The 27,595-nt window shown below is 41.2% G+C and overlaps 1 protein-coding gene across 1 annotated transcript in view; it reads right to left on the reverse strand.

Moving 5' to 3' along the window:
• Positions 1–27,595, reverse strand: part of CTNNA3 (catenin alpha 3) — a 424,386-nt gene that overhangs the window by 380,349 nt on the left and 16,442 nt on the right. Inside the window, 1 exon segment of the mRNA XM_036385424.1 lies at positions 18,365–18,484. Within this exon segment, the coding sequence (XP_036241317.1) occupies positions 18,365–18,484 (120 nt within the window).

Consider the following 27,595-nt stretch of genomic DNA (forward strand, 5'->3'; position numbering starts at 1 on the left):
CAGCTGTTCCATGATGCTGAGGTGGATTAACACAGGACCCCAGTTGTGTGAGTAAAGCTTAAATTAGCAAACCATTAACAGCCCATAGGCTTCACAAACAGAGAGGAATGGAAGTAACAGTTCATATTTCTAAGCTGGTGATCTTACATCTGTCATAAATAAGTCTAAATCATTTATATCCCCACTAATATTCAACTTTATAAAAGGCCACAATTCACTACTACACCAGCCCTCCCCAGTGCGCTGTAACTCAGTGCTGGTATGACTGCCCTGTTACAACAGTGTAGTTCTTCCAGTTTTCATCACTGAATTTCTTAAAATGAAGATGAATGTTGACTTGTGTAAACCTCCTGCTGCTCTTTACACCTGCCTTATGCAGCTCCCCTATTGCCCAGAGCATCTGCTCATATTTTACCTTCAAAATGTACTGCTTCTTCACATTTTGATTTCTCCTACAACTCCTTAATAAAATCTTTGTAGAGTCAAATTATGAAAAATTGTTTAACCCAGCAAAATGCCTTTTTTTCAATTATGGATTTTGTAGTACCTGAAAAACTGCTCCGCATCATCCTCTTGAAACACTGGGGTTTTGTTTATTAATATTGTTTAATGCAATTAGGGGCCACTGAAACAACTTGTTTCCCAGAAGCAGAGGACATAATCTGAAAATACAGAACACTTACCATCTAAGATTTATTCTGCCTGTATCTTCTAATTCCTTTCTGAATTTCTTACAACAGCACAGTCCATATAATTAAATTCCCAAGAACATATAAACCATTAAAACATGATTACAAGAATTTGTAACATGCTAAATAGTTACAGTAAATTCTGTTGAGTTTTACCAGTATTGCAAAAAGAGACAAGTCATTAAAAGGTGACTTGAACCAAGTTTATCCTATTCAAATTATTCCATACAACAAATTAGTTCTTTCCAGATAGAAATGCATCTGTAACAGCATTCTATCTTCAATAAAGCTGACATGTGGCTTAGGTGTTTGCTATGAAAATGAAGTATTTTCTAACCATTCACAGGGAAGAAAGACCCTAATCTTAAGGAAAAAGCCTTACAGGCAAACAGTTAAAATACTGTGTGCCACAAGGCAAAGAGATGAAAAATTAAAGGAACAGCAGAGGCTTAGCATTTATGCAATATCATTAAATCTAATCATGACTATGCACAGTATTTGACAACAAGTTAACATAATATAATCTTTTGTAGGGTTGGGGAGGGGATGTGCGTGCTGGTTTTCAACAGTGACACCCAATATATCACCCAAGGAGCTTCCAAGACCAGGCTCTGCAGGAAATTCAAGCAGTTTTACTACTCCCTGTTGTACTTCCGGCCCTTGCACTTCAGCACCATTACAACAGCAAACTGAGGCTGCTAAAATGAAGCAGCCAGGGAAGTTTGTTAAACCATCCCCAGCTTGGTCCAGCAGCCTCCTCAGGCCCTCTGGAAACAAGGGGTGTTTGCACCCACCAAGCACCAGCAGAGCAGGCCCTGGTACCACTCACACAGCTCCACCCCAGCATCACAAATACTCACATCAACAGCATCAGACAGGAGAGGCAAACACAGGAGTGACAATTTCATTAAAAGGAAAACTGACAAAGATGGGGGATTTCTTCCCCAGGCTGCCTGATTCAAAGTATGAGCATTCTGCTCATAGAAGCAAACCAGGGCTGAACTGGAATCCTTAGATTAAAAGTCTTAACTTGGTTACACAGTTAATAGTTACACAGTTACATATCCTATTTTAATAGCTTGCACTTGAAGAGACCTTTCTATGGGATCAGAATTATTCAATACCACAAAAACAAACTAATAGGGAATTTACATGACAGGCAGTGTAAGACAAAACAGAAAACGTACACATTTCTTTCCACTGTCTCGGTCTTTAAATGCAGAATTAGCAGCATGTGTATATCATAAAGCACTCATCTCTCACAAAAAGAAGTAATTGTAAAAATGCACTCAACAATACTATTTCACTAAGCCACTGTCCACTTCATGGAGTACAAAGCTTACAGGAAACAGGTGTGATGTCCATAAAAATCCTAAAATCCTGTTCATAAACCACATCTAAAATTTCTGGTTTCTTCTTTAGAAACTGCACTGAAATAGGAACAGTGAATGATTCTCTGTAGCAGGGAATTACTGCCATTCATTCTTCCATTACAGTGCAGGAGCTGCATTTGTCTGTTCCTGTCATGACAGCATTGCACTGAATGGACATGATATGAAAATACAATTTTACATTTTCTACTACAAAAATACCTTTTCTACTGTGCCACATAGAATCAATGTCTAAATGAATTACAGCATACAGGTAAAACCCTGTCAATTAAAAAACTTCTCCAAGTCTCTACTCACCATCTACAGAAATTTAGTCGTGGAGGTGGCAGAAATTCTGTCTTATGACAACTCCATGACTTCCATAAGGTATTTATTAGTGCAGCATGAACAGATCTACAACTACATAGCTGTGAGTTCTACAGCTTTTTCAAACTATACTAATCTACTCTATATTCAAAAAACTTATGGATTATACATACAGGGAAAGAATTCATCTTCCAAGACAACTGCAAAACAATTGTGGAAAAGGATTAAAGCCCTTCCACTCAAAACATGCTGGACTGACAATGGATTCTACCAAACTACTAAATTTTAAGTCACTTGGTGTGCCACTGCAGCACATTACAAAAAGAAAGCAGTTTACAGGGCTGCAGGAGAAAGTTTCTTCAGGTGTAAAAAGACAGAAAAAGCAGCTTTATGATACTGCCTTTAACAAGCCCTGAACCAGAAACACATATAGAGAACAGAATTTATAAAGTCTATGCACTGTACTTTATTTAGAAGTATCTTGCACAGGAGAGATGTGCTATAAGGCAGAGTCAAGGCCTGCACAGCACTGCATAGGAGCAGAATAAGACACAACAGGCATGATATGAAAAAGAAAGCTACAGCTTAGATAAAAGCAAAATCTTTTTCCCTGGAAGGACGCCCCAGCAGGAGAGCAGGCTGCCCAAAGGGGCTAAACAGTCTGATCCTCATAAAATTTCATGGCACGCCTGGATAAAGCTCTGAGTAACCTCACCTGACCCCTGAGCTGATCCAAGCTGAGCAGGAGGCTGTACCAGGACCCTCATGAGGTCTCTTCCTAACAAAATTATTCTGTAATTCTCTAATTACACCAGAAAGCAGAGGAACTGACAGTCATAAATAAATCATTGTGACATTTTGTGACATTTTTGTGACAGATAAAATAATATTGCCGCAAAATTATTATGCAAGGGTATAAAGTCTTTACATGAAGGTCCATACACCATTCTTACAGTATGCATAAACACAGTAAAATTTAGGTGGATGGTAAAAAGTCTAATTTAAAACTTTTATAAAATTTAACTAGTTACATTTTATTAGCATTACCTCTTTCCAAAAAAGGATGATTAAGTATTACAATTAAGTACATCTTGCTAAGAGGCAACTATGCATTTTATTATTTAAGTGATGAACATGCTTCAGCTTTTAACTTTGATTTTCTAACTAAATAAATTTTGTATATGCCCAAGGATTTTACAGAACAACTCCCACCAGTGCTAGCACTAGCACTGCCCCTACAGAACTCACATTATCAATCTGAAAGGAAGCTCTATGTCAAACCACATTCTTTGACTAGGAGCACTTTCCATTTTGCTCCCTATGTCCATCGTTCTAATTTAACTACCAAACAGCAAACGTGCTGCAACAACCTGAAGCCTCAATTAATTTACAGCTAACCTCAATTCACCCACCAGAAGAGGGGTATTTTGTTGTGTGATTTTTGTGGTTTGGATTCTTTGTTTTGATTCTGTTTTTGTTTTATTAAATGGTGTGAGATGTGCCTTAAGTGTTTTTATACCTGACTACCCAGAACATGGTCAGGTCTATCCCCGAGGCAGCTTTTAGAGAGCACGCAGTTGTGTTTGCACATGTATTTCCTACAGCTGGCAAATCTGTACCAGAAAGCCTGGAAACAACACCATCTTGGCAGAGCACTTCAGTTTCACAGGACACATGCACTATGCAATAGCCATAAAGGAAAAAAAAAGAATCACCAATATGGATCAGACTAAATGGATATTTAGTAAAGCATCCTTGAAGGATGGAACACCTCCTAAAGGCCCAACAAGAAAGACCAACATTTTAGCAGAGCATGTTGCAATAAGACAATGGGTAATGCCTTCAAACTAAAAGAGGTCAATTTAAGAATAGATTGAAGGATGAAATTTTGTACAGAGAGGGTGAAACACCAGCATAGGTTGCCCAGAGAGGCAGCAGATGGCAAGCCCTGGAAACATTCATGGCAAGGCTGGCCAGGGCTCTGAGCAACTCGATGTAGCTGAAGATGTCCCTGCTCACTGCAGGGGAGTTGGACTGGATGGCCTTTACAGGTCCCTTCCGAGCCAGAGCCTTCTGTGATTCCACAGCCCCTCACACGTGAACAGGAGCAGGCCAGCCACAGCTGCCTCCAAGAGCAGTGCTGAATGCACCAGGCTCAGCCTTCTCTGCCTGGGGCTTTAGAGGATTTGCTGCTGTAGAACTTGGGCACTCAAGGATCCAGGCTGGAGGAGCAGGTGTGTGAGCAGTGACCCTGCAGCAGCAGTGGGTGAGCAGTGACCCTGCGGCTCCCACAGGGGCACCCAGGCACACACCCTGCCTGACCCAGGAGCACACACACACACACCCTGCCCAGGAGCACACACACACACACACACACACACACACACACACACACACACACACACACTGCCCAGGAGCACACACACACACACACACACACACACACACCCTGCCCAGGAGCGCACACACACCCTGCCTGCCCAGGAGCACACACACACACACACCCTGCCTGCCAGGAGCACACACAAACACACACACACACACACTGCCCAGGAGCACACACACACCCCCTGCCTGCCCAGGAGCACACACACACACACACACCCCCTGCCTGCCCAGGAGCACACACACACACACCCTGCCCAGGAGCACACGCACACACACACACACACTGCCCAGGAGCACACACACACACACACACACCCTGCCCAGGAGCGCACACACACCCTGCCTGCCCAGGAGCACACACACACACACACACACCCTGCCCAGGAGCGCACACACACCCTGCCTGCCCAGGAGCACACACACACACACACCCTGCCTGCCAGGAGCACACACAAACACACACACACACACACTGCCCAGGAGCACACACACACACACACCCTGCCTGCCCAGGAGCACACACACACACACACACCCCCTGCCTGCCCAGGAGCACACACACACACACCCTGCCCAGGAGCACACGCACACACACACACACACACTGCCCAGGAGCACACACACACACACACACACCCTGCCCAGGAGCACACACACACACACACACACTGCCCAGGAGCACACGCACGCACACACACACACACACACTGCCCAGGAGCACACACACACACACACCCTGCCTGCCCAGGAGCACACACACACACACACACACACACACACACACACACACACACACACACCCTGCCCAGGAGCACACACACACACACACACACACTGCCTGCCCAGGAGCACACACACACACACACACACACACACACACACACCCTGCCCAGGAGCACACGCACACACACACACACACACTGCCCAGGAGCACACGCACACACACACACACACACACACACTGCCCAGGAGCACACACACACACACACACACACACACACACACACACACACACACACACACACACTGCCCAGGAGCACACACACACACACACACACACACACACACACACACACACACACACACACTGCCTGCCCAGGAGCACACACACACACACATACACGCACACTGCCCTGGAGCACACACACACACCCCCTGCCCAAGAGCATGCACTGTCCAGCTCTGTGGGGATGGTGGCTCAGCTCTGTTCCCTCCGTGCCTCCCACAGGGAGGAAGGGTACCAGCGCTCCCTGGAAAGGTGACAGCTCCCTGCAGAAATGCTCCAAGTGCCAACTCTAACAACATTTGTTACCATCTCGCTCCTAGTAACACCCTTGCAAGACTCCTGTAAAATGGGTTAAGGCTTATCTCTGCTTACAAAGACTTTAGGAGCTGTTTTACTGACACTACTAAAAGCAGTATTGAAATGAGCTACTAAAGGCAGTGAATGAAGGATACAGAGAGAATTTATTCAAGTTACATTGAATTATCTTAAAATACTTCTGCATCTTCTTTAGAGGACTTCAGTATTGTTCACATCTTTTTTTACATTATTACTGTCTGTATTTTATTTTCAGAATAGTTTTTTCTCCCTCCCTTGATAACTGCTTTAATTTTGTAACTATGTCAGAAGTATCTATCATTTCTCCCCTAAACTATTACAGACACTTAGGATGAGAACACGCTGCCTTTTTAGACTATTCTTACTACTGAGGCAAGATTCATATAGCACGCAGGCACAGGTACACACACTTCTTTAAATTCATCTTCATTTGTTCTAACCTTTTCAAGCTAGCTCTTTGCAATTCTAATGAACCATTTTCCAAAGCAAATAAAAACTTTCCTATTTCATTTTCACTAAGTCAAGAAAGCGGCCAAGGCCAGGATCAAGAGCTCTTTAGCATGCCTTCAATTATTGTTCTCACTAACTCCCTTCCCTGAGCGCCCAGGTTCAACTCTCTTCACACCACAGCAGGGAATACACCCACCCTTCCTGATAGAAACTTCACTTCTCCCACAGACACTCCCAGTGATTTCACAGGGGAAAGGTTCAAATGGAGAAGGACACTTGGCTAGCATTTTACTTGTGTTTAAAAAGTATAACCTACCTGTTGTGGTGTGTTTTATGTCTGTTCAGTTTTCCCCCCATTGTTCTCTCAGAAGGTCCTGCCCTGTTACCAGTTTGTGTCAATCCCCAAACCCCTCCCCAGTTGTCTTGGTTACTAAACGCATCTTTCTTGTTCCCCACCCCTGGCTGCCTGCCTGTTACTCGACACCCCTGCCTCTTTTTCTAGAAAGTTCGGGCCAGGGTGTCGGGTGATTGGGTTAGGGGCCAGGGTCCCTCCCACAACTGTGTTTGATTGGTTCTCCGATTATGCCAATCCTTAATGTATCCTTCTCTGATTTGCTATCTTTGACCCCCCCCACCCTCTTTAAAACTTGGGGTTTTCTTGCCTCGGGGCTCTCAGCTCCTTCTCCACGTTTTTCCCTACCAATAAAACCACCCTCCCTGAAGAAACTGAGAGTCGCCTCTTCATTTCATCCTGCGACTTCGGAGCTCACTACTGCGGCCACTCGTCCGTAAGCCTGTCATCGCTAGGCACCGGGCCCTGACTCTGTGTTGGGGAAGTGCCTTCCTGGCTGGAGGTTGGCTGGACACTTATCTAGCCTGGGCATTTTACTTTCTACCGGCCACCGCTCCAACCTACCCATATAATTGCAGGGGGCAGGAAATAGAGAAGTAATAGTCTTCCTTGTACTGTCTCTGTACCAATCCTCTCTATTATTTTACCAATAAAATATCATCAGCATCTCCAAGATTTTGGTCTGCAATCAAATTTTAGTTACAGGGAATTTAGCTCTCCATTTAGGTTCATATCTTTGACATACAAAGTACTGCTCTAAGAATGCTGGCTTTTAGTGAAAACGTCACTTTTGCCAGGGATTCTACCCAGAGACCAGGCACATCTGTTATTTGTCTACAAATTAATAATCAGTAAGAAACTTTAAAGAAAGGCTGCATAATCTTTCCAGATCCTGAAATAATTTATTGACCTCTACTAACTTAGCAGAGGAGGTGAAAAGCTGCAGTATTTTCTTAAGATAACCAAAAAGCCTCTGCACTTCAGACACATCTTCTGCAGGAACTGCTCAGACACCTCCTTCCCAGCTCCCAGAAACAAAAGAGGGAATCATCACTGGGAGATCGTAGCCTCCAGTTCTCTTTACCCAAAAGATACATAACTGTACTCTTTGACTATGTGGTCTCTTAACCTCTTCATCTTAGTGAATCCAGTGCTGAATTTCATAACTGCAAATAACATAAGCTGATAAATGCACCTTTTTTTTTTTTCTTTTTGTAATCATTTGTGATCTAGCTAAAATAAACGACATAATATTGTCCTGTGGTACAGTTTATACTTCTCTCTCCCACAAATCAAAAAGGATCATCCTTCCTCCAGTGCTAACCAACCAAGTTACATCTAAAATTAATATAATTGTTGTTTTATATATAAATCTTGGCTGAAATAAGACTTTATTACATACTATCTCTTGTTCTTACAAAGTTAGATCCATGGTTAAATTAATGCAGAAAAAACCCAAATGTACTTACTCAAGGAAACAAACAAATTTAAATTGGACATAGGAAAGCTTCCGCTGTCCCACTGCCAGCAGAATTTATTGGTATGAGCTATAAAAGCACTGTTACAAGTGTCAAAATCTTACCTACAAAGAAACTTTTGTTCCATAATGACCATCTATAAAGGTCCAACTTCACTAAATCACATAAAGGCAAACTTCAAGATAGATCAGCTGAGTAACAGCCACGGATAGCTGAAAAGTAACCAGCTGCAGCACTCTCAAACCATGAAGAACTTACAATACAGACTCATGTTCTAAAAAAAGCTAGATAGCAAATAAAGGAAAATATTAGAGCCTGATGAGGCCCATCAAGCATGGCCAAGGTCGGACTGCTCTCCCAAACCCTGATGAGAAAAAGAGCCAGTGATGACAGGCCTATATATCACTGACAATCAGATGCATTTTGGCTGGGCTGTGACACAACCTGAAATTCCAGAGGGATGGAAATGAGGAAGTCAAGGTCAGGAAGGCCAAAATTAAGTTGGGGAAGTGCCCCCTGTCCTGACCCATCCTCTGTCCTCCTTCCTGCATGCCCAGTATCCCTGTGAGTGTCTGTCCAAACATGCATGTGCTCCAGCTCCTCCTGGTGATCCTCCAGACCCTGTGGAAGCACCTCCCCAGCAGCATGGCGCTGTTTGCGCAGGGACAGACAGACAAACAGCAGACAGCATCTCTGGAGGTGGCACTGCTAGGTTTGCTTGAACCCATTGTGAAAAGCACCTTGCTGGGAGCAAAATGAATGAGTCAATACCTCTAGAATGCACCAACAGAAATGAGGTGTGGATGACAGATGACAAAGGCTTGGAGGAAGAAGGAGACAAAGCAAGCAAAAAGTGATGCGAGTGACTGGATAAGAAATTTAAGTGCTAATGACAAGAGTGAGTTTTAGAGGGAAACTGAACATGGGATTATGCAAATGCAAACTACAGAATGCAACTTGATGCAGAACATGCAGGACAAGGGGCAGGGATGTTTACAGGAGAGACAATACAGAAAGAAGGACTAAGTGGCCAACTTGACAAGATCACACACACTTCAAAGCGGGAATATTGACTTGGACTTGAGACAAGAGTAATAAAAATTTGTCAGGGTATGTAACAGTCATTTCTCTCTTTAGGTTGTTTTTTCAGCTCTGTGAGGCATTGTTCCAGCTTACCCAGAACAGCTGGAATCCAAAGGCTGTGTGATTATCAAGGATCAGAGCCCTCATAAACAGTGCTAACAAATTCTTCCCTCCAAACAAGGTTGTGAGCCAGGGAAAAGCTAAGAAGCTCCCCTGGTACTTAATCCTAACTGGTTACAGAACTTGAGTTTCACAGAACAGACATCCCCACCTCTACCTCATAACCTGCTACCACATAAGAACCCCTACACCCTGCACAAAATTTAAGTTTTTTATTTCCTATGTTGATGTTCTATCTACTAAAGCACTGAGGAATGCCCAAGTGCTATGGCCACAGTAACTGCACCACAAGCTGAGCCTTCAGATAAAGACAGCAAGACCCGACTGCTCCTGGCAGAGTCTGCTTTAGCTGCTGCCTGCCACGAGTTCCTGGAGCAAACACATCAGGAGCAGTTCTCCTGCAGGATTTGTCCACCATTCCCAAGCTTTATGTTCTCAAACCATTTTCCATTTACAGCTCAGTTATTTTGCAAGGCTTTGCATTCCATCTAATCTGATTTTTATGAAGTGCCAAGGCAGCGAAACATTTTATATGGAATTTATTTTTCTGTGAGAAGCTGGTGTATGTCTGTCAGGCTGGGATCAATACAATATAACATTCCCCTCAGATAACTCTTTCACAAACTACTATTACTGTCATTTTCACCAGGACATAACATCACTCATTAGCCACTCTTTAGTAATCAGAGCTCTGCATTCCAAACTGTTATTGCACTTCTAACTTGCATCCTTTCAGCATCTAAATAGCAGTTTTTCTCATACTAAGAAAAAAAGCACAAAAAAAAAATAACCCAATCCCCTAACAAAAAAACCTCTCATCACAAACAAAAACAGTAGCTCAGACTATATGGTACATACTGTCTCTGAGCCTGTAAAAATGTCAGTTGTCCTCAGACTGAACTTTTTACTTAGACTGACATAAATCTGTTAAAGCCTGAAAAAAGGAACTTCAAATATCCACAGAACCTTACTGGCAAGTCCTTATACAGCAATAAATCTTTAACTCTTGGATGAAGGCATTTAGTGATGTCCTCCAGTAGATCTGGTACAAAGAGGCTTGCTGAAGGTCACACAAGATAGCTGTGAGAAAGCAAATGTGAAAATGTTTACAAGACATCTATATATGTATCTCCCACTTCTCTGTTTTCCTTTACGATTCAGTAAAGAATTTTTTTTATAGTCACCACTCCCTACTGCTCCAGGCCATTTAATTTTAAAGAAGGAAAGAAAAGAATGTCAAATCAAAATAGCACATACATCGTTTTTATAGTGTTCAACAAAGGAAGCATCCTCTCTAAATCTTGCTTTTTCTGTAGAATATGCAGATATGTTACTTCCCAGAAAATTAGGGAATGCATTTTCTCCTTCAATTATAGCCAAGAATCGTATATCACTTTACTAGGTGATGATTTCGACCCATAAAAACATACAAAGCTGTAGATCTAGGAGAAGGCCAAAGAACTCAGCACAGTCTTTGAAAATAACATTCCTTAATTATTTCCAGAGAGAGGAAGTCAGCACTTAGATCTTGAACAAACATAAATACTGCTTCTCATGCACAACTATGAAAGCGTTATGTTTTATAACATTTATAAGATTTGATTGTGACAAAGGAGGAGGAACTATGTGAAATTCTGAAAGCCACTGCAGTTTAATGCTGGCTCTCTTGGAGAGGCATGACAAAACCCTGCCAAATAAACAGCCATGTGTTCCACGTGGAGTGGGCTGAATGAACCATCAGGGCCGATGACAACGCTCTGAACACTCCTTGCTCCAACATCCAGTGTGAGACAATGCAGATCTGCACGACAACAGGGCACTGCAAGGAAACAAACCTGACCCCTCCTCTGTCAAGGACAGACACTGAGCAGTTCATTCAGTCAGCTACACTTCCATTCCTGAGGAAAAACAATTACAGCAAATAAGGAAAGACACTGTTTTATTCACCTAGAAATAAATCCAGGAATGAGTAACAGCCACCACAGTTTTGTCCAGATCAAGTCTTGCCAAATTAGTCTGGGCTTGTAGTCATAGGATTAGTAGCAAGTATCTCATTATATGACTAGATTCTGACATCCTTCACAGGACTTTTACATAAATAAATGGGAAAAATTGATTCAATTTCTCTGGAATCAATGCAGATTTCAGAACACTTACCAGTGAGTCTCAGCAGCTACAGAAATTCATTAAATAATTTCCCACAGGGGTCTGTTTTGGTTGCCTCACTACTGAGCATAACTTGGATAAGAAAAAAAGAAGGAAAAGGAAAAGGAAAAGGAAAATTATTTCCTGAGGGGGAGGGAAGACAAGGAACCATTAGTCACTGTAGGGCAGAATCTGAACTCACAGCAATGTTCAAAAATAGGTGTGCTTTTCTCAGACAGGACACATTTAAGGATGAGCACAAGTCATCACATGTAGGCAGGAAGAGTCAGCTGCACAATGTATGATTTGAAACAACCAAATAGGCAACGCTTCACAGGAAAGTGAAAAAGCTCACCTCACTCCTGCTGTATAAAACTGCAGTTTTGTTTTTCCCCTTGAGACACTGCTGCCTAACAGAACACTGCAATTGTCATAAAATCAGTTATCAGTGCCTCATTAAGAACCATTCTTCGTAGACTCTGACCCCATTTACACCCCCAAATTCTGGTACACACATTAGCATAAACATATCACCTGAAGTATCATTCTATTTCATTAGGACAAAAAAATAAATTGGTTCCTAGTCAACTGAAAAAATAGATTTTTAATCTTAGCCACTACCTCCGACTGAGATAAACCACCCAACACATCAAATTTGGTATGTCAATATTTCATAATGGTACCATATTCATATTGGTACCATTGTGTCTCACAGGAGACATTCATGGTACCATAGCAAATGTTCATGAGCAAAATCGGTGGTGTATCCAAGTCCCCCATGGAATGCACACAAAAATCTCTACAGCTTTTTAAGTCATGCCCTTATAACATTACTTAGTTGTCTCTGTAATTTAATTTCTAGCTGAAGATCTCATTTCCTTCCCACTGTTAACACTCAATGTTGTATTGTTTGTTTGTTGTTAAATTACCTGGTGACTTCTTGGTTGAATGTAAAGCATCATCCATCCTTGGCCCCCAAGACATTTCAGCTACATTTATGAGAGACAAGACTAGACTGAAATCTTTTATCCAAACTGAAGACATCTTGGGCACAGCCAGAACGAATTCAGTTTCATAGAAACAGCAACAGTGTGAGCTTTGGAAAGATGAGGGGAGGCATGACTTTTTTCCTCAGAGGTTCAGCATCCATGCAAAGACAGAAAAATCGCACACATGGAGACATAAATGAAAATCATTCAGGCTGGAACTGACAGACACAAATCCAGCTGAACAAGGGAGCTGCTAAAACTCCCTGGGGAAGTTTCCCTTTAGCAGTTTCCCCTGGCAAAGGCTAGGGAAGTGTTGATATGAAAGTCTTCCCCCTACAACTCTAAATACATATAAAAATATCAGCACAGGGAATATGAGCACTTTCAGGTGAGCAGGGAAAACGAAAACTTCTTCACCCATTAAGCAAGCCACAGAGATACACAGGACAGACAGAAGCAAGGACCAAATGACAGAGCTATAATCATGGAATTACTAAAACAAGTCAGGTGGCTGAGAACAGAATTGTCATAATTTTTCACTATCTTAGCTACCGAGACTAATTTGTTGTTTGCTTTTTTAAAAAATGAATGCATAAATCAACTATTTTAATTACACAACAGCATGATAGATGTTGTTCCTATGTCAAGGGGAGATAAGCAGCTACAATACTGGAAATAGAACCTATAGCCTCATTTTATAATCAATAGTGTGTGACTACATATTAAAGGAGAAAACAAAATAAGGCATTTTCAGAAATCTAACAGGAATCAAATGCTTATAATGTCCTTAAAATTACTCTGGAGTAAAGTACAAGGCTTCTTTGAAAATTCCTAAACAAGATCTCAACACATCCAACCCTAAAATCTAAAAGATTAGACAGTGGTAGAGTGGTAAATACAAAATAGAACAAATTCATCCATTTGTTAATCCAGGATGGCAATTCAGAAGACATAATTCTGCCCTTACCCTCCAACAAACAACCAAATGTAGTGTCATTCCTAAGTCTGGAGAGGAAAAAAAGTGAATTACCATTCAAATTCCCCCAAGAGCACAAGCCACAGAAAGATCCATAATTCTTGCCCTTTAATTTGCATCTCAGTTATTTCACATCTTTTCAAAAGGCATGGACAATGGGCAGAAAGGCTACAAGCAGTGATTAATGTACTGCACCTCTTAACTAAGTCCTCTCAGTACTTAAAGGTCAAAAATGTTCATTTGTTTTCTGGTTTGAACTTGTCTGACTTCCCATCCATTGGCTCTTCTCATATTTCCCTGTACTAGAATAAAGATTTAGTTAAGTACCTCTATTCCTGACATTTCTAAGCCATAACCTTTTCCAGATAACTTAAGGAGCTCAGTCAGCTTTCTATCATCATGCTTATTTTCTTGACAACAAATAATTCACCCTGAACTCCCTCCAATTTCCAGCATACTTTTAAAGGGTTTGCCACAAAATAAACCTGCCAGTTGATAAGTGATAATCTCTTTCAAAAACTTGTCTCCAGCTGCTGGAGTGGAGCACTTCAGTGAACAAATCTCATACTGTGCTGGTTTTTGCTGGGGTACAGTTAAGGTGTTTTCTACAGCAGCTGTGCTTTGGATTTGTGCTGGAAGCAGTGTTGGTAGCACAGGGATGTGTTGGGCATTGGTAGCTCAGGGATGTTTTGGGCATTGGTAGCTCAGGGTGTTGGCTGTTGGTAGCAGAGGGATGTTTTGGGCATTGGTAGCTCAGGGATGTTTTGGGCATTGGTAGCTCAGGGTGTTGGCTGTTGGTAGCACAGGGATGTTTTGGGCATTGGTAGCACAGGGATGTGTTGGGCATTGGTAGCACAGGGATGTTTTGGGCAGTGGTAGCTCAGGGTGTTTGTTGGGTGTTGGTAGCACAGGGATGTGTTGGGCATTGGTAGCTCAGGGTGTTGGGTGTTGGTAGCACAGGGATGTGTTGGGTGTTGGTAACTCAGGGTGTTTGTTGGGTGTTGGTAGCTCAGGGATGTTTTGGGCAGTGGTAGCTCAGGGTGTTGGGTGTTGGTAGCACAGGGATGTTTTGGGCAGTGGTAGCTCAGGGTGTTGGGTGTTGGTAGCACAGGGATGTTTTGGGCAGTGGTAGCTCAGGGTGCTGGCTGTTGGTAGCACAGGGATGTTTTGGGCAGTGGTAGCTCAGGGTGTTGGGTGTTGGTAGCACAGGGATGTGTTGGGTGTTGGTAACTCAGGGTGCTGGGTGTTGGTAGCACAGGGATGTTTTGGGCAGTGGTAGCTCGGGGTGTTTGTTGGCTGTTGGTAGCACAGGGATGTTTTGGGCATTGGTAGCTCAGGGTGTTTGTTGGGTGTTGGTAGCACAGGGATGTGTTGGGTGTTGGTAGCTCAGGGTGCTGGCTGTTGGTAGCACAGGGATGTGTTGGGTGTTGGTAGCACAGGGATGTGTTGGGTGTTGGTAACTCAGGGTGTTTGTTGGCTGTTGGTAGCACAGGGATGTTTTGGGCATTGCTGAGCAGAGCTCACACAGAGCCAAGGCCTCCTCTGGCCCTCACCCAGCCCCACCAGTGAGGGGCTGGGAGGGGACAGAGCCAGGACAGCTGAGCCCAAGTGACCCAAGGGATGTCCCAGCCCATGTGGGGCCGTGCTCAGCACACAGAGCTGGGGGAGGAGAAGAAGGAAGGAGGACATTCAGGGTGATGGAGTTTGTCCTCCCCAGTCACTCTCACACGTGATGGGGCCCTGCTCTCCTGGGGGTGGATGAACACCTGCCCAGCCATGGGAAGTGGGCAATCAGTTCCTTGTTCTGCTTTCCTTGTGTGCATGGCTATTGCTTTATCTGTTAAAATGACTTTATCAACCCACAAGTTCTCACCTTCACTCTTCTGATTCTCTCCCACCAAAGTGAACAATCAAAGCTGAAGATTAAAAGTGCATTTAATCCATTTTAACAAAAAGAAGTACCATTTGACTGAAGAAGCAAGCCTTCATTCAAAACTAAACCTTTCAAAATGCAAATGTGACCTGTATGATCATGAAGGCAGCTGCAGTACTGACAACAAGGGACTGTGAACCAGAACAGGGAATGGCTCTGCTGCACCTTCTGCAAGCACTATTTCCCATGAGCAGACTAAATCACTGTGTGCCCCATAAATGTCTCTGATACAGCCCTTATCTCCTTCAGTTTCCAACACAACTTTTTAAAACATTTATAAATATAACAAACATCAGAAAGAAATCCTAAAATGATTTTTAAAATGGATTAACCAGAATTATTTCCCATAGATTCAGTCCTTTACAAACAATTTCCTTGAGGGCATAAAATCAACATCAAACAAGCAAACCTTAAATCAGAACAATTTACAACAGGATACTGCTTTAGTGTGTGTGCACATACTGAAGTCCTGTTGTCAGCTATAGGATGACACATTGATGGAGGCTTCTAGTCAAAAACTGAATGTCTTTGGATTACAGCCAGCACTGCTACAGGCATCCTAAAGGCACTGTTAGCACTGAGAACAGCAGCAACGGTGGCAATTTTTCAGTTTGACAGGTGCTAAATACCACTGAACTTCACTGTAAGTCCATTTTTATTGCAGCTATTGCCCAACTCTCCTTAAATGACCTTACAGTAAGATAATTATAATAAACCTCAAACCAGTGCCATTCCAGCTGAACGTTATATGGACAATTTCCCTCCAAGAGCAACAAAGACCCACAGAAGAGAAGAGGAAGTGTGCACCTACCACAGCATCCCAAGAGCAGAGCTGGGACCTATCACTAAGTCCCATCTTTTCCCCAAGTGCTTTAACATTTTGTCCTCTCACTTCCCCTGAAAACATTCATATTGCAAAGGTAATAATATTTAGGTTGATACAAACCAATGTAAACTTTACTTAGCTTTTACTGGAAACATTCCACAAAGTCACAGTGCAAGAGAATCAGTTCTGGTACTCATTGTGGCATGTAGCTATTCTTTTTTGTCAAATTTCAGAATGAGAAAGTATCAAGGAAATTAAAAGGTTGCTTTAATTCAAAGGAATTGCCAGACTATCTCCTGGACAAAAACAAAAATCTATATTTCTCAGACGTAGGCACCTCCTGGCACATTTCAAAATGGCAGCCTGGCTATAAACAGATATTCCCAACCCAAAGGAATTTCTCTAGTGGGTGCTGCCCAACCATCACCCCAAACAAGTCTGCCACTTGCATACTGCTGCCACTCATAGAAGTTTGGTCTATATTTATTAATCTGAGTCAATGTGGGACATTTTGAACACCCTTTAAAAATCCCAGCTCTGATTTCCCATCTGTCCTATAAACCTTCCCACTGAAGAAGTACCTTGCTATGTTGCACTTCAGGGCTCATGTCTGAAGAAAAGGTACAGAAGCAGATAACTTTCAAAGGCAACATTCATTGTTTTCAGCATATAAACCCCTTATTTTACCACCAAGAGATTCACACTCAGACCATATACAAACATTTGTTTCCAAACAGATGCAGTTACTCAGCATTTTGCCAGAGGGACTATGAATATACCCTTAACCTAATACAAGTGTATATAAATTGTTATCAATTAAACGTAATATCAATTAAACACTCCATAAATATGTCCCAAATTTGCAACAGCTTCAGTCCCAAAGCAGGTCAGTGATTTTTGCACAGTAATCCAACCAATTCTCAATCTTTTCACAAAAAGATTACTTTCTCTTTAAAGCAGGACAAAATTCAAAGCATCTTTTACACTAAATACAAACATACATCCACTTTTCCAATCCCTCACTGCAGGTTCTCTGGCAAGTTCTACTGAAATGAAAATCTTGGTATCAACAAGCAGATAAAACACTCCTCCCCATAACCAGGTAACTACTGCTCAGATAAACAATGCAAATTAACTAAGACACAGGTAATCTAATCAATTACCTGACATAAATAGCTGCAAGCGATCTGCCCCAAGCACATGAACTGTTTGGCAACACTGACACCAAGTGACAGAATTCAGGAAAACACAAACCACAACGACCCCCACATAGAAATGTCACAGCTTTTACCTTTATGTGTGGCAGAGGTAAATCTTATCATCAAGAGAGGAAAATTAGTGAATACCCATAACAAGAGCTGATATTTTCACATCAGCTACGTATAAGTGTCAGAACATCCAACATGAAACACATGTTAACAATTCAACTTTGATCTTGCAGACTCAAATCAAAGACCATGTACACTTCAAAGTTTGATGCATACTAACCTCACAAAATCACTTCTAAAGGAGAAAAAAAATAGTGGTTCGCATGTATAGAAAGTATTGGATTCCAGTGACTAGGTGAATTTGGTTAATTTTTCAAGTAAAAGATTGCAAATAGTACTTTTATACACTTCCATTTAGAAAATTACATGTTTATGCAATTTTTAATGTCTGCTAAGTCCCACTGACTTGTTTAACCTGTGCTTCTCTCTGCTGAAAACCCAAAACCCAGCAGTCCAGCACCATATGCATTAGGTAGGCTTGCCCCTCCCACCCCCTGCTGCCTTACCTGGCACTGCACAAAGCACAGAGCCCAACGACAGAGCAGTAACTGCATCAAACACAGCAGGTTTACCACCCACCCTGTTCATGCCCAGCATTCTGTCTTCTTACAAGACTCCATGGTCTTACCTGCTGACGTTTGTATGCCAAGTAATCAAGGTTTTCCAGATCTTTTTGAAACTTTTGGTAGGTTTTCTGTAGATCAGATTTACTGGATACATTTTTTAAAGATTCAAATGTTCTTTGAAACTGTGAGGGAAAATAAAAAAACAAAGACAACCAAAAATTATCATTCATACAGTTGCTGTGTTTCATTCTGTATTACAATTATTTTCTTCTAAATACTAAGGCTATTGAGCTTTGTCACCTCTAACCTTCCACATATTCCTGCAGTTTTGTTTTGAAACCAATCACAGAATTCAAAGCATTGTACATATGCCCTCCTCAATAAAATGAAATCCTCTCATTTCATAGGTCAGACCAAACACAAGCAATCAATCTCTAAAGGTGAGTTCTTTTTCTATGCCAAGTTCCAGGAAGTAATAAATTCACACAGATTTAAATACTTTCTTTTCAACTAAGAAAAGTGTATGCAACTTTATACAGGCCATGAACTCATTCTATCAAGCATAACAGTAGAACTTAGAAATCACAGGGTGCTTCTTATCAAGTTAATTTACTTAAGAGTAATTTAATACTGGATAATCACCTCAGGCAACGTGCCCACATTCTGCATGAAAACTGTGACAACTCCAATTATGCTTCACTGTAGACCTTACTTTTAAATTTAAAACTTCTTTCATGCATACACTATTATTAAGAGGACTGGTATTTTTCAGAGATGCACCACACCAGCCCAGCTGTAGGAACTGTAACAGAAAGGTTAAGACTTGTATCAGAAGAGAACTGGAGGTCCAGCTTCCTTGCTACCTTCAGGAAATCATGAGCCTTCTCCTCTTGCTGTTTTCCCAGCTGTAAATTCCCTTCTTCACCTCATGAGCATGTGATGGATGCAAAGCTGCAGGTAGCTCAGGAATATTTTGTTATCACTGTGATTACCATCAAGTCTATAAACAGATATTTACACTGACATAATCAGGAAGAACTACACACTTGTAAATCCTTCCAAAATATTGACTGAGCCTCCTGCAGTTCCAGGGCCTGTAGGTGAAGCTCACCCGTGGTACCAGTGCCCAGGCAATGAGGCAATGGGCTGCTTTCCACTCAGTTCTGGACAACTTAGCACTTCTGTAGTACCTACAGCCCACACTGCTCTATACTTTTGTTTAAACTACAGACACTGAATTTGAATAATAAACCACAGGAGCAGAAGGAGAAGAAAAAAAAAAAAAAAAAGAAAACAAAGCCAAACCTCCACTCATCTTCTGTCCCTCTTTAAGAAGCTGACAACATAACCGACAGCCCATGCTGATCATGGATGTGGAGTGCTCCAGAGCCCCTCATCCCTGAGCAGGTGACTCAGCTCAAGCCCAAGCTGCAGCTGATGCTGAACAGCCCCAGGTACTTCTCCTTGGGGATAATAAGCAGCTGCAGTGGATTTCCACTGACAATTTACAACAACTTGCCTGGAACCTTCAGGGAAGTTAGCATGTCCTGTTTGCTGCTCTGCAGCCTTCATTTCAGTTTCACTGCTCTCATAACCAAAAGGCAAGTTAAGGCAGTGTTTCCATCTATTTGTAATTTATCTCAACCTCTAGCAGTGCTGAATGAGGTAGAGTAACTGGAGACTTTCTCACCCAAAGTATATGTTCCTGAATTCTGTACTGACATGGCTGACAGAGCACACATGCTAAGACAAAACTGCAATACTCTCTATTCTTTTCTGTTTGACTTCATTATCTTCCAATTTTTGTACGATTTGTTGTTTTCAGATTTTATCTCTGCTCCAGAGCTGATCTGAAAGCCTTGCATTTGCAATGTTTGCTTTCATCAATTCCCACTCCTGGCTAACCCCTTAGCTGGAAGCAACTTAATTGCAACATTTGCAAGCGTGACCTGAGTTCAGCTTAAGGTGACCAAAAGCACTCCACAGTCTTTGCTTTTTTTCAAGTGTGTAAGAAGCTGCTCATTATGTCTCTGGCAGGTTCATCATGCACCTTCTGCTTCAAACCTTGACACATTTCTCCAGAACTTAGCCCAAAGCTGTTGCACCCTGTTGTGGGATTGAATAATACAGGGGAAAAGTCTCCAATGATTCCCAAACTCACTAAATAAACATAAGGTACAGTCTTTTCTTGAGGGGTCTTTTGTTTTTTTTTTTTTAAGATAATCTTCAACATGTTAAACTACAATACAGTTGTAGAATCATCATCATCCTTTTAAGGATGTACTTAATGCCACAGCTTCAATTCTTCATTAACAGGAGCTCTGCTAGCAAGATCACTCACTTCCTTATGTCCTGCAGCAACCTAAGCATTAATAATACATTTGGCTCTCTGGAAAGAGATATAAGAAGCAGCATGAGAGCACGATCAAATACAAATCAAATGTGTAACTACAAGGGCAACATGCTTCAATAAAATTGATGGGTAACGGCCAGAACATCCACATCTGTCTTTAGATCTAAGGGAGAAACACTTTTTAAAAATTTAACTCAAAAGTAAATAAAATATCAACCAAGCAATTTTAAGAAAACATAGATATGCTCTTTCCACTGTCATCAGCAGGAAATCAGAAAATTGTGCCTTGGACATTCAAAGGTTATCAGCACATATGTTAAAACTACATGTGGATCTTTCTGCATCATACTTCTATCAGTGTGAACAAGCATTTTGGGGTGAGTGGTAAAAAAATCTCTCTCATCTCCCCTGTCTAGAGGTGAAAAGAAATATCAGACTTCCTGACTTTTTTTCTCTTACCAATAACCACATATAAATAATCCTAAAAGATTCACAGAAGCTTTTTTCTGCCTGTTACATTTTCAAAGTGCTTTGAACAGTTTCTGGAAGCTGAGAAGTAGCATTCCTTTACTACTTTTGCTCTCAGTGGCACTACTGGGTAGCCACCTGGACTCATTTTCCCTCTGTGCTAAAATCATATCTCTATGATTTATCAGAGCTGCTTCTGTTTGTCAAGTTACCACAGGTAATTTCCCAGCACAGATAGACAGTGCACAGACAACTTTGTACCTTAAAGAGAAGAGCATGACTTTATATTCATTAATATCACAGCATTCCTTTCACAGGAAACCCAAACCTACCAAATGCAGAAGCAGAGCCCAGCACCCTGGCCCTGTAAAGCAGGGTGGATGACACAGCAGCCCCAGCGTCCTGAGCAGGCACCATCAACACATGGCTGAATGAAGGCTCCGTACTCATCTGACTGGAAACCAGCACACAGGGAATGCTCCACCCAAGTGAAGCAACTCTCACCGTGCCATTTTAGGTACCACAAAGTAAGTAATACCATCAGAACTGTGCAAGTGATGAGGATCACACTTTCAGAGGATGTGGATGGGCCAGAAGAGTGCTACAACACAGCCTCCTTGCTTGGAAGTGTGATGTGCCTGATTAGGGAAAGGTAGAGTCCTGCAGGCTCCCCTCAGATACTGACGTGGTTCATCCAATTAGTAAGTGTGACTGTAAGCATCAGGACTGCAAGTCCTATGGTCTCACATCTTACACACTGCAATGTCAAAGATGAGAGGTGAGCTCTGGCTGAAGTTTCTCCTGCAGTAAAGCAGATTAACAGCTGAGAATCCTCTGCTGTCTTTATGAGCTCCTGACATAGCATTTTTGAGGGTTTTCTCCACTATCCTTCCACCTACATTCAGGAGCCTTGGAACTTTTGCTCTGCTGTCATATGTAACAAAAATGAGGCAATGAGATCAAAGAAAAAAGTGGCTGCACATTTCAAAATGAAATCATATTAAATTAACTAATCATAATAAAATTTTGATACTGCTTAAGCCAAAATTTACTACGTTTCATCTTCAATATGAGCCATGAAAATTAATGGCTTACCAGCTAAACAGGAGGCCAGGACACAGAATTATGAGATTATAAACATGCAGTGCAAAGTGCTTCATTGCTTATAATTCAGAAATGGGGGAAGTAACATCACTGGATACAGAGCACAAAGCCATATTCCTGGTAAGCACCTTACAATCCCCATATAAACAGGAAGAGGGATGGGGGCAGCCCATCCTGCCTGTCCACTCCGTGCATGATGCTACTGCACACACCTGCAATGTCACTCCCTGGGAGTCTGCCTTTACAAAGATGATGCAGTCAAAGGGCCTGCTGCACTTCCTGTACGTAGTTTCCCTCTACACAGCTGGTTTAGATTTAGGGCCAGGGCTGCTGCAAAGTCTGCAAAGTCGCTCTTTTCTCTTCATCTAGAGCTGCACAAATCAGAGTATTTCTATTTCAGAGTATCAATATTACCATCCTCCACTGCACAGGGCAGTACAGTAGCACTGAGCTACTTTCTCCATTGGTAAAACATTTCTCTTTATTTTCATATGGATTAGTAAGAACTGAATTAAGGACAAGAAGCAAATTTTACTTCCATTTTGACATAAGGAAGCTGTCCATTGAAAAAATATACCTTTCTGTTTTGAGAAGGTACCGGTTCTTTAAAAGACTAAATTATAACTAAATGTACTATTTAAATTACCCAGAGATATGGTTGGAAAAAAGCCATTCACAACCCCTCTTAAATTCCAATTACTGAACATACATACTTATGAGAAAAAAGCTGCACTTCTCCTATTTTGCTGTAATGGAATGGGCAATGTGCCTTCTTTGGAGAGGTTTACAGAAAGCAGCTCACAGCTTTTTCCATTCAGAAAATATCAGATAATTTTGCTGTCATTTTAAAAACGTCTGAAGACATACACTCTGATGATAAAGCAGAGACTGTTTGTTTTGCATGCATTTCCTCATTTCTGCCTCTCAAAGCACAAATTAGTTATAAAATACATTTCTCTAGATCAGAATGATCTCTGCATGCTTGAATTGTTGATCAGACAAGCCATTCTACATTACACCAACTTTGTTGCTATACTACCAATAAATAACCTGCCAGGAGAAGATAACTTCCCAAGATTATTTTCCCAGCCTAGAATGTGCCTTCCCATATTAGCACTCTAGAGAAGGAAATTTCAGAATATCACTTCCATATTATTCTCTTCTAAGCACAGCACTTCAGTGGTGATGCCTGCTGCTGCAGAGGCCAAGCACAGTCACAGACACTCCCAAGGGAAGCCTTCAGCTTCTTTCCCTGACAGCTTCAAACAGAGTCGACTGCAGTGGAGCACTGGCCACTGAGCGCAGCATGCAGGCATCTGCACAGTCCAAACAATTATTCCAAACAGGCCTCTGCTTTTCTAATACCTTCCAACTTCATCGCCAGACACAATATGGACTTCTCACACTCACCTGTACTTCTGATGACTTCAAGCATTGTATTAACCTCTCTACAAACCACCTTTATGTTACAGATCTCCCCAAGCTTTATGTTTACAACTTAACATTCCAGTCAGAATTTATCATCCCACAACTTGACAATTATTTATTTTTACAAGTTACAAAGTAGCAGTCAAGAGGCTCATATACCAAGCACAGAAGTGGATCCAGATTCCTACTCACTCAAAAGGATGCTCACTTTGAAAAAGCCAGTTCCAAAAGCAATTCTTTGGAAGCTGCTTTTCCTCTGTTATTTACTGCGCATACAGAGTGCCACAGAATTTGCAGAGTGAGATGATTAGCACTGCAGCCCTGATTCCAAACAACTGCATCCCACGCATCACAGACAAACCTCTCATTGGTAGCAGGAATGTCTGTTTGATGAGAAAATAAATAGGAGTGTGAACCAAAGGAGAAGCCAAATGTTCTCTCAAAGACTCCTGTCACCTTCTTAATACTCCTTATGCTCCAGAAGTCTCCCTGCCACAGCAGTGACCCATGCCCAACTAAGGAAGGTGGCAAGAAGTTAGAATTTAATCTGGCTACTGCTGTAAAAAACAAGGTTTCTATAAACACATCAGGAACAAAAGGAGGGCTAAGGACAATCACCATCCTTCACTGGACACAGGGGGAAACAGAGTGACAAAGAGGAAAAGTCTGAGGTACTTCTCTCTGAGTCTTCAGCAGCAGGACCACTTGTTTTCCAGGTAGCCAAGCCCCTGAAGCTGAGCACAGGGATGGGGAGCAAAATGAAACCCCCAGTCCAAAATGAAATGTTTAGTGACCAGCTACACCATCTAACACTCACACCAGTCCACGTGCCAAAGTGATCTGCTGGAGGGAAGGAAGGCTCCACACAGGGATCTGATCAATTAACAGAGTTCTGGGAGCTGAACCAAGCCCCTACACCTGAAGCACAGGGCAGCCCAAGGTCACTTTCCTCTTTCATTCTATGTAACCCTACTGAGTTCTTGCTCAGAACATTTTTAATGCTGCTGAATACTCTGCAGAAAAGGGAGGAACAGACAGCACTACACTTACAGGGCCCAGCTTCACATGTTGCTTCTTATCAGTAGCCATTCTCTCTTTTTTTCCCCCAACAGGAGTTTTAAAGAACTGTAAGCAAGCATTTTGTAAAGATCATGCTGTCTGAGGCATTCATGAAAAATACGAAGACTTGCACCGTAAATCTACAAGCATGACATGAAGAGGAAAAAGGCAGCTAAAACATGTTGGCTCAGCATGATCTGAAACTGATTAGAGACAGACAGACTGCCAATGCTCTTTGAATGAAATTCTCCAAACTTGTTACTTTCCTGCTGTTCTCTTCTGATCAATAAATTTAAGCAATACCATTAGTCTGTTAATTCACTTAATTAAATAATATCGAGCATTACTAACCATAATGGATGAGCTGCTAACACAGCTCTGAATCAGAGTGCAATACAGAAGACAGTCCTTTGTCTGATCACATTTTTCAGAACTCAGTTGTTACTTTAGAAACTCCAAACTCTTTAAGCATGGAAATTCAGACAGAGATAGGTAATTATTTAAACTGCTCCCTGTTTAAAAAAATATATTTAAGGAAGGAAAACCTTTCTTTATGGTGTGATGTACTTTATTTTTTCAGTGAACTCTAAAAGGATCTTCCTGTTTGCACTTGCACCCTCAGAGTCTTATAGGATTGTGAATTCGACAAGTGGCCAGAAGTGTTCTGTGCCAGAATGTGACCAGTCACTGAGGGTTTGTACTGGCATCTAGTAAGCATTACTTACACACACATTTATTCACTTTTTGCTCGGTGTCGATCTGATAGAATTCATTAAACAGCCAAAATTCGCTCCACTTTCTTAGCAAAACTTCTAAAATAGCTAATTTCCTGTTCACAAAGCTGTGGTTTTGAACATTCAGTTTGAAATTCCTCCCAGGATTATCAAATCCTTTCAAACTCACTTACCTGTTATTTCTAGTTTTGAAAAGTTACATATGTACAGAAATCAATATTTTTAGAGACTACATAAACTGGAAGGAGACAGCTGAGGTTCATCCTTTTTTCCTAGATATACATCAACAGGCAGATGTGACAGGTAAAAGCAGATGAGGCTTTCTATGACAGCCAGTCACATTGTCTTTGTTTTCCTTCTATTTTTATTCCCAGGTTACTGAGGAAATTAAAGTTTAATGATCCAGCCTGTATTCTGTCAGTAGAAAAAGCTATAGTTTTAAACATCACTGTTGGAATTAACTCATTTTATTGAGTGACCAAGACTAAAAATTTTCAGCACTCTTTGATAAATGGGTTTGAAAAATATTAGATACTTGAATAGGTAATTCCCCATTAAAAACTTTCATACTGAGCAAGATCTCACTAATACTGTAGGGAGTTCTTTCATGATGCTGAACCAACTTCTTTCATTTTATACATGCAAATAAAGAAAAGGGCCTTGATTAGAATTTTTATGTCTTTTATTCTACTATTACTTTTTTTTTTTTAATTTTTCAAATCAATTTTGTCTACCCCATAAAAATTGCAGTGCTCAGAGACATGGAAATAAAGAGCTATGAAATTTCCCATCTCTTAAACGATAACAGCTGTAACACCCATGTCTGAAGAACAGGGTAATATGGTAGAAGTATTAAGGCTTTAGAGCAAGTGCAAAGAAAAACATGTGAAAACTTTTAAGGTGTTGATTTTCAAGGCATATGAACTTGAAAAACCCAAGAATATTACAACTGATACAGCAAAGACAAGGTCTACTTTGACACTGTGTGAATACAATGTCTTTTTGTGGGAGCAAGACCATGTTGAAGAAAAACTGAATTCCTAAGGGAATTTAAAGTATAATGATTACAGTTAAACACTTAGAATAGAGCCATGTTGAAATTCATTAAAATACTTAATTGCCTTTAAATCTGGCTCAGTCAGCTGTGACCAAAAGTTGTTAGAAACTGAGGGGTGTTCAATAGCATATGCTGAAATTACATTAAGTCAATTTCCTAATTAGATGTCAACATAAAAGACACCATTACAGCTAATACCACTGTTGGCAAGTTCAACAGCCAGAGCAGAGACTAAATAGATATGCAAAATGTAACACACTCTCCTCTAACAACTAGGGTGAATCTTTTTGCACTGGCTTTACTGAGAGTGTTTTACCACACTAATTTATTCTAAGGGTTCATTTACAAATTCAGTTCTCCCTCCTATTAAGAGGAAATATGGAAGAAGATAACAATTTAATGGCCCTCTGCAGTGCTGGAGTTGTTCCTGAATGATACTCAGCATTCTTTCACCATTTTCAGTTATTTTTTGTTTTAATTTTCAGATGGAAAACATGAAGTCCATTAGACAACCATTTAGAAATACTGAAACTCTAGTAAGGAAAACCATCTAATTTTAGCTCTCTCATGTAAAACATACTCAAATACATCTCAGAAGATAGCATCTGGGATAATGAAAATAAACATTAAAAATGTAATAGACTACCATGAAAAATATCATAATTTAAGAACATTTTCCATAAGCAGTGCAAAAGACATAGGCCATTCCTATTACAGCTGACAAATTTAAACTTACAGAACAACACAGAAGCTTCTGCAAGTCAGTGTTAATTTAGCCTGAGTGCATCTCCAGCAGTGGAGATTTTTCAAGCCCAGTATTGAAGCCCACACAACATTTTTTTTATTATTAAATACTTTTCCTAGTCTGATTTGGAGCAATTTTCATTCTCTCTTCTTCATCAAACTGAACTTGTTTCAACATGGTCCTCTAAGCCACTGAGTCTCTTGTGGCATGAGGCATTATGACAGGTGGCATTGATTATTCACCTCTGCCCTGAAATAGCAGGAAGTCAACAGAAATTTGTGGTTTTATTAGTCTCTTAGAAAGTAGTGAAAGTATTAGTGGAAAAAAAGGAACCCAAAATAGATC

This window comes from Molothrus ater, chromosome 8 (assembly GCF_012460135.2).
Source record: "Molothrus ater isolate BHLD 08-10-18 breed brown headed cowbird chromosome 8, BPBGC_Mater_1.1, whole genome shotgun sequence".
Lineage (NCBI taxonomy): Eukaryota > Metazoa > Chordata > Aves > Passeriformes > Icteridae > Molothrus > Molothrus ater.